Raw genomic sequence first — 8491 nt, forward strand, 5'->3', positions numbered from 1 at the left:
GGTTCAAACTTCGCCGACAGGCAGGTCATTTTGCAGTTTGACACTTATTCTACGTCTAAGCTGGTCTTCATTGAATATATCTTAAATTCTTTATGATAAATCTGTAATAATTAAATAATTAAACTGTCCCACTATTGCACAGAATGTCTTCCCATATAGGTAAACATAAATAAATGGCAAAATATAAGTAAAAACTAAATATATTTGAGTTGAAAAGTAGAGATTTCAAAACCTTCAATATTACAATCATTGTCTTCATATAATGATGATATATAGATACAGTTACAAAACATATATTCTAACGTCATGCTGAGCCGGTGATGGAGAGAAGATAAACTAAAGGCCCCGTTCCCAAACCCCCCCTGCCTCGTTCCCAAACCCCCTCCTTCTTCACACTACTGTCATTAATCTGTACAAACAGACTGGCTGCTAAACTAGATCTGTGTTTTACATCATGGACTCATGGACGGACTGTGTGTAGTTGTGTGTGAAGTGCTTAAAACGCGTTCATTGATCATTATCTATGCAGGGGCCGTTTTGCTTCTATGTCAGGAGGGTGGAAAGGAACCCAACCTGAGCATGACATAATAGCAAAATGGCCGCCGTGTGAATATGGTCAATGGCCGTTAAATGTAAATCTGAAGGTAAGAAATGCAGCACTTTGGGAACTAAATGTAACTGACCGGAAAAGGTTTCCCCATCTTCCCTATTCCTCTCCTCTTCTCTCCTCTCTTCTCTCTTCTACCCTCTTCTATCCCCCTCCTTTCCTCTCCTCCCTTCTACCCTCTTCTCTCCTCTCCTCTCCTCTTCTCTCCTCTCTTATCTCCTCCTCTCTCCCCCTTTTCTCTCCTCTCTCCTCCTCCTCTCTCCTCTCCCCTCCTCTCCCCTCTCCTCCTCCTCTCCACTTCTCTCCCCTCCTCTCCTCTCCTCTCCTCCCCTCCCATCCTCTCTCCCTCTCCTCTCCCCTCCTCTCCTCTCCTCTCCTCTCCTCTCCTCTCCTCTCCTCTCCTCTCCTCCTGTCCTCTCCTGTCCTCTCCTCTCCTCTCCTCTCCTCTCCTCTCCCCTCCTCTCTCCCTCTCCTCTCCCCCCTCTCCTCCTTCTCTCCACGTCTCTCCCCTCCTCTCCTCTCCTCTCCTCCCCTCCCATCCTCTCCTCTCCTCTCCTCTCCTCTCCTCTCCTCTCCTCTCCTCTCCTCTCTCCTCTCCTCTCCTCTCCTCTCCTCTCCTCTCATCTCATCTCCTCTCCTCTCCTCTCTCCTCCTGTCCTCTCCTGTCCTGTCTTCTCCTCTCCCCTCCTCTCTCCCTCTCCTCTCCCCTCCTCTCCTCTCCTCTCCTCCTCTCCTCCTCTCCTCTCCTCTCCTCTCCTCTCCTCTCCTCTCCTCTCCTCTCCTCTCCTCTCCTCTCCTCTCCTCTCCTCTCCTCTCCTCTCCTCTCCTCTCCCCTGGTCTTCACTGGCGGTCCTCAGCCAGCATGTGGACCAGCGCCTGCAGCAGCCTGTCGTCTCGGTGTCTGTACGGCTTGGAGCTGTAGAAGCCGTCGCTGTAGTCATTGTAAAGACTGTCCTCTGCTCCCCGGTACTTGTTGATCCTGTCCAGGGCCTGGTACAGCCTCTGGGGGGGGAGGCGCGTGGGCGGGGAGGAGGCCTCGTCCGGGCGCTGCTTCCCCCAGGAGGAGGAGCGCGGCTGGGACGCGGGGGTTTGCCTGTTGAAGGCCGTCTGGAGCAGACGCAGGAGGGCCAGGGAGGGGGAGTACGGGGACACGGGGGACTTTTGAGGCTCCTTGTTGGGGTTGGCGGGAGCGGAGGCCTGGGCGGGCTGGGTCTTCTGGACTGGATGGGGTTGGGTGGGTTCCTGAATAATCAGAGAGGCAGACAGGAAGTAGATTAGGGGAGAGTGATATGATGTTTAGTTGTTGGCTGCACACACACACACACACACACACACACACACACACACACACACACACACACACACACACACACACACACACACACACACACACACACACACACACACACACACACACACACACACACACACACACACACACACACACACACACACACACACACACACACACACACACACACACACACACACACACACACACACACACACACACACACACACACACACACACACACACACACACACACACACACACACACACACACACACACACACACACACACACCATTAATCCATCAATTTGTGCTAAACTAGGCTAGCTTGCAGCCGGATAGCTTTCTACTGAACGCACAGAGAGGAAATATATCTTCTTGTCTGACTCTGGAGAAGGCGGTAAGCATGTTTCCCATAACGCTGGTGTGTTCCTCTAACATCACCAGGTGTGTTCCTCTAACATCACCAGGTGTGTTCCTCTAACATCACCAGGTGTATTCCTCTACCATCACCAGGCCAGGTGTGTTCCTCTACCATCACCAGGCCAGGTGTGTTCCTCTAACATCACCAGGTGTGTTCCTCTAACATCACCAGGTGTGTTCCTCTAACATCACCAGGTGTGTTCCTCTAACATCACCAGGTGTGTCCTCTAACATCACCAGGTGTGTTCCTCTAACATCACCAGGTGTGTTCCTCTAACATCACCAGGTGTGTTCCTCTACCATCACCAGGTGTGTTCCTCTACCATCACCAGGTGTGTTCCTCTACCATCACCAGGTGTGTTCCTCTAACATCACCAGGTGTGTTCCTCTACCATCACCAGGTGTGTTCCTCTAACATCACCAGGTGTGTTCCTCTAACATCACCAGGTGTGCTCCTCTAACCAGGTGTGTTCCTCTAACATCACCAGGTGTGTTCCTCTAACATCACCAGGTGTGTTCCTCTAACATCACCAGGTGTGCTCCTCTAACCAGGTGTGTTCCTCTAACATCACCAGGTGTGTTCCTCTAACATCACCAGGTGTGTTCCTCTAACATCACCAGGTGTGCTCCTCTAACCAGGTGTGTTCCTCTAACATCACCAGGTGTGTTCCTCTAACATCACCAGGTGTGCTCCTCTAACCAGGTGTGTTCCTCTAACATCACCAGGTGTGTTCCTCTAACATCACCAGGTGTGTTCCTCTAACATCACCTGGGCCCTCATTCATCAACGTGTTCTACGCACAGATCTGTGCTTACCCTGTGCGTACGATCATTTCTAAGCAAAGAGTGGGATTCATCAATTTCGATTTGAACTTGACTCCGTGCTTACATCTACGCACAGGTCAGACCAGGCGTACCTGGCGCCCAGTGGTAGAATATATTATTACAACAAGGAAATGAGCTTCTGTGCATAATAACACTGGCATGTTCTGTACGAACCGTAGTTCATTATAGTTCATTGTAAAATAGCAACAGTAGTGTAATTATGGTCAAAACCCTATAAATAGCATTTGGAATAATAGATCTTTCTCTCAGAATGAATGCAGCATGGTTTATATAGCGTTATCGGAATATACGGGGTGTAGGCTACTGACTGACTGCACTCCGCGTAGCTTGATTGATTGATTGATTGAAAAGTTTATTAACAGATTGCAGAATGGGTACAGTACAGTACAGCTCAGTACATACAATTGTTAATTGGGGATGCAGACCAACTTTCGTCTTGTTTACATCAGGGTCCCCCATTTTCAATTCATCATAAATCATGAAGCTCAACTCGTTATTATTTTGCGCAGACCGCAGAAACACGGGAACGTTTTGATTATATTTAAAAGGCTTTACGTTAAAAACAAGTGGAATTTCGAAGCTGTAAGCAGAATACAAGTCATATGAATATAGTGTTCTTCCCCCTTTTTACTGTATAAGAAAGAATAGAAAACGCATTGCAATGACACCAGATAGTGGACAGACTATGTATATGATGGGATTCAAGTTCGCGTTTTTGTTGATCATAGGCATGCTGTCAGAGTATGATATCAGAACATTTGTCGTCACAGATCATGTCCTAATAGAACATAGGCTATGGCATGGATCGTGATATTGTGTGGACTGTTATTATTACTGTCTGTACCGGTACCACCCATTGTGACAACAGCCTTGTGAGTCCCGCACACAAACATGATGGAATTCAAGTTCATGTATTGAAAGGCAGGCTACATCATACATGCAGTGAGATTCATTGCTACCCAATACTGACATCAAAATAGATTGTAGTATGCCTCTAGAAATCATATGCAGCAGGTAGAAAATTGACGGGAGATCCATCGCGATTTGGAATAAAATTGAGGAGAACTTTAATCCCTGGGTATTAATCAAACAACACGGGAAAAGGCAGTCATATTCCAGCGCGGTATTTATTAGTGTTTGCGCTGCCCAGGCAGCAATGGTTAATAGATATCATATCCGACATCACCGTAAGTGTACACGTCTGTCAGCCTGTCTCATGACACGCTTCCCTCGGCTTAGTCCATTTTTCCACATTTCATGGGTGTATTCCATTACCGTATATGGTTAATCGGGGCGTTTCTGGTATGCAAATACGTGAAAGCGTGCACGAGCCGCGGCGCAGAGCCAAGGTGGGATTCATCATGACAGGTGTGCGTAGAGCCTGCGTACGCACGTGTGATGAATCCCGACTTCCCTGTGCGTACACTAGTTCTACATTCCGTGCTTACGTGTGGAAATAGAACATGTTCTACGCACACATTGATGAATGAGGGCCCAGGTGTGTTCCTCTAACATCACCAGGTGTGTTCCTCTAACATCACCAGGTGTGTTCCTCTAACATCACCAGGTGTGTTCCTCTAACATCACCAGGTGTGTTCCTCTAACATCACCAGGTGTGTTCCTCTACCATCACCAGGTGTGTTCCTCTAACATCACCAGGTGTGTTCCTCTAACATCACCAGGTGTGTTCCTCTAACCAGGTGTGTTCCTCTAACATCACCAGGTGTGTTCCTCTAACATCACCAGGTGTGTTCCTCTAACATCACCAGGTGTGTTCCTCTAACAGGTGTGTTCCTCTAACATCACCAGGTGTGTTCCTCTAACATCACCAGGTGTGTCCTCTAACATCACCAGGTCAGGTGTGTTCCTCTACCATCACCAGGTGTGTTCCTCTAACATCACCAGGTGTGTTCCTCTAACATCACCAGGCCAGGTGTGTTCCTCTAACATCACCAGGTGTGTTCCTCTAACATCACCAGGTGTGTTCCTCTAACATCACCAGGTGTGTTCCTCTAACATCACCAGGTGTGTTCCTCTAACATCACCAGGTGTGTTCCTCTAACATCACCAGGTGTGTTCCTCTACCATCACCAGGCCAGGTGTGTTCCTCTACCATCACCAGGCCAGGTGTGTTCCTCTAACATCACCAGGTGTGTTCCTCTAACATCACCAGGTGTGTTCCTCTAACATCACCAGGTGTGTCCTCTAACATCACCAGGTGTGTTCCTCTAACATCACCAGGTGTGTCCTCTAACATCACCAGGTGTGTTCCTCTAACATCACCAGGTGTGTTCCTCTACCATCACCAGGTGTGTTCCTCTAACATCACCAGGTGTGTTCCTCTAACATCACCAGGTGTGTTCCTCTAACATCACCAGGTGTGTCCTCTAACATCACCAGGTGTGTTCCTCTACCATCACCAGGTGTGTTCCTCTAACATCACCAGGTGTGTCCTCTAACATCACCAGGTGTGTTCCTCTAACATCACCAGGTGTGTTCCTCTAACATCACCAGGTGTGTTCCTCTAACATCACCAGGTGTGTTCCTCTAACATCACCAGGTGTGTTCCTCTAACATCACCAGGCCAGGTGTGTTCCTCTAACATCACCAGGTGTGTTCCTCTAACATCACCAGGTGTGTTCCTCTCACATCACCAGGTGTGTTCCTCTAACATCACCAGGTGTGTTCCTCTAACATCACCAGGTGTGTATCTCTAACATCACCAGGTGTGTTCCTCTAACATCACCAGGTGTGTTCCTCTACCATCACCAGGTGTGTTCCTCTAACATCACCAGGTGTGTTCCTCTAACATCACCAGGCCAGGTGTGTTCCTCTAACATCACCAGGTGTGTTCCTCTAACATCACCAGGCCAGGTGTGTTCCTCTAACATCACCAGGTGTGTTCCTCTAACATCACCAGGCCAGGTGTGTTCCTCTACCATCACCAGGTGTGTTCCTCTAACATCACCAGGTGTGTTCCTCTACCATCACATGGTGTGTTCCTCTAACATCACCAGGTCAGGTGTGTTCCTCTAACATCACCAGGTGTGTTCCTCTAACATCACCAGGTGTGTTCCTCTAACATCACCAGGTGTATTCCTCTAACATCACCAGGTGTGTTCCTCTAACATCACCAGGTGTGTTCCTCTAACATCACCAGGTGTGTTCCTCTACCATCACCAGGTGTGTTCCTCTAACATCACCAGGTGTGTTCCTCTAACATCACCAGGTGTGTTCCTCTAACATCACCAGGTGTGTTCCTCTAACATCACCAGGCCAGGTGTGTTCCTCTAACATCACCAGGCCAGGTGTGTTCCTCTAACCAGGTGTGTTCCTCTAACATCACCAGGTGTATTCCTCTAACATCACCAGGTGTGTTCCTCTAACACAGTGGTTCTCAAACTACGGGTCATGAGCCAAATTGGGGTCGCGGGTAGGTGACGCATTGGCAAGTAAAAAATTATTATATCAAAAAGATTTAATTTTTTTTAAATGTTTTGGCAACATATTTTGGCTAAATATGCCTCGTTTTATAAATGTGTATTGATAACATAGTGCTGTAATTACATTTTCTAATAAATATGCATGATCAAGTTCAACAACGTGTGCTTTTATTTTGATATTCCTTAATTCCACGTTGAAATTACACGATACGTGTGGGGGGTCCCCAAAAAAAATTCCTAAATAAAATGGGGTCACGGTATGAAAAAGTTTGAGAACCCCTGCTCTCACATCACCAGGCCGGTGTGTTCCTCTCACATCACCAGGCCGGTGTGTTCCTCTCACATCACCAGGCCGGTGTGTTCCTCTCACATCACCAGGCCGGTGTGTTCCTCTCACATCACCAGGCCGGTGTGTTCCTCTCACATCACCAGGCCGGTGGTGTCAGAGCCCCTCACATCACCAGGCCGGTGGTGTCAGAGCCCCTCACATCACCAGGCCGGTGGTGTCTGAGCCCCTCTACCATCACCAGGCCAGTGTCTGAGCCCCTCACATCACCAGGCCGGTGGTGTCTGAGCCCCTCTACCATCACCAGGCCAGTGTCTGAGCCCCTCACATCACCAGGCCGGTGTCTGAGCCCCTCACATCACCAGGCCGGTGGTGTCTGAGCCCCTCACATCACCAGGCCGGTGTCTGAGCCCCTCACATCACCAGGCCGGTGTCTGAGCCCCTCACATCACCAGGCCGGTGTCTGAGCCCCTCACATCACCAGGCCGGTGGTGTCTGAGCCCCTCACATCACCAGGCCGGTGGTGTCAGAGCCCCTCACATCACCAGGCCAGTGTCTGAGCCCCTCACATCACCAGGCCGGTGGTGTCAGAGCCCCTCACATCACCAGGCCAGTGTCTGAGCCCCTCACATCACCAGGCCGGTGGTGTCAGAGCCCCTCACATCACCAGGCCGGTGGTGTCAGAGCCCCTCACATCACCAGGCCGGTGGTGTCAGAGCCCCTCACATCACCAGGCCGGTGGTGTCAGAGCCCCTCACATCACCAGGCCGGTGGTGTCAGAGCCCCTCACATCACCAGGCCGGTGGTGTCTGAGCCCCTCACATCACCAGGCCGGTGGTGTCAGAGCCCCTCACATCACCAGGCCAGTGTCTGAGCCCCTCACATCACCAGGCCGGTGGTGTCAGAGCCCCTCACATCACCAGGCCAGTGTCTGAGCCCCTCACATCACCAGGCCAGTGTCTGAGCCCCTCACATCACCAGGTGTGTGTCTGAGCCCCTCACATCACCAGGCCAGTGTCTGAGCCCCTCACATCACCAGGCCGGTGGTGTCTGAGCCCCTCACCTCCAGGTCGTCCATGTGCTCGGCGCCGCGCCGGTCGTTCTGCACCGCGTTGTAGGGCACGTACGCCCGGGGCTTCTTCATGTGGTCCGGCTTGTCCTTGGTGCCGTGGAGAATCAGTTTCCAGCTCAGGATCCGACCCTCGTTCTCCATACGGCCGGACTGAGAGAGATGATGATAATAATAATTGATATAATTAGCAAAAGGTAAAAAAAAAAGAAAAAAAAGGCAACTGAACAATCGGAATGCAAACTGTAAGCCAGCTGAAAATTCAACAATGCATTGATTAAATGGTAAATGGCTGCATTTATATAGCAGCTTTTATCCAAAGCGCTTTACAATTTGTTCCTCACATTCACCCATTCACTCACACATTCACACACCGATGGCAGAGACAACCATGCGAGGTGCCAACCTGCTCATCGGAAGCAGTTAGGGGTTAAGTGTCTTAAGGACACTTCGACACGCTGCCCGGGAGGAGTGAGAATTGAACCAGGAACCTCTGGATTACCAGACGACTGCTCTACCTCCTCA

At 49.9% G+C, this 8491-nt stretch overlaps 1 protein-coding gene across 1 annotated transcript in view; it reads right to left on the reverse strand.

Annotated features, from left to right (window-relative positions):
• Positions 1-1447: 1447 nt before the first annotated feature.
• The window catches only part of pcsk1 (proprotein convertase subtilisin/kexin type 1), a gene marked incomplete at both ends in the record, with an annotated part of 65870 nt that continues 58826 nt past the window's right edge, over positions 1448-8491 (reverse strand). Inside the window, 2 exons of the mRNA XM_084316673.1 lie at positions 1448-1849; positions 7961-8119. Coding sequence (XP_084172799.1) covers positions 1448-1849; positions 7961-8119 — 561 coding nt within the window. The remainder of the gene's footprint in view (positions 1850-7960; positions 8120-8491) is intronic.

This window comes from Notolepis coatsorum, assembly GCF_963971535.1.
Source record: "Notolepis coatsorum genome assembly, chromosome: 6".
NCBI lineage: Eukaryota > Metazoa > Chordata > Actinopteri > Aulopiformes > Paralepididae > Notolepis > Notolepis coatsorum.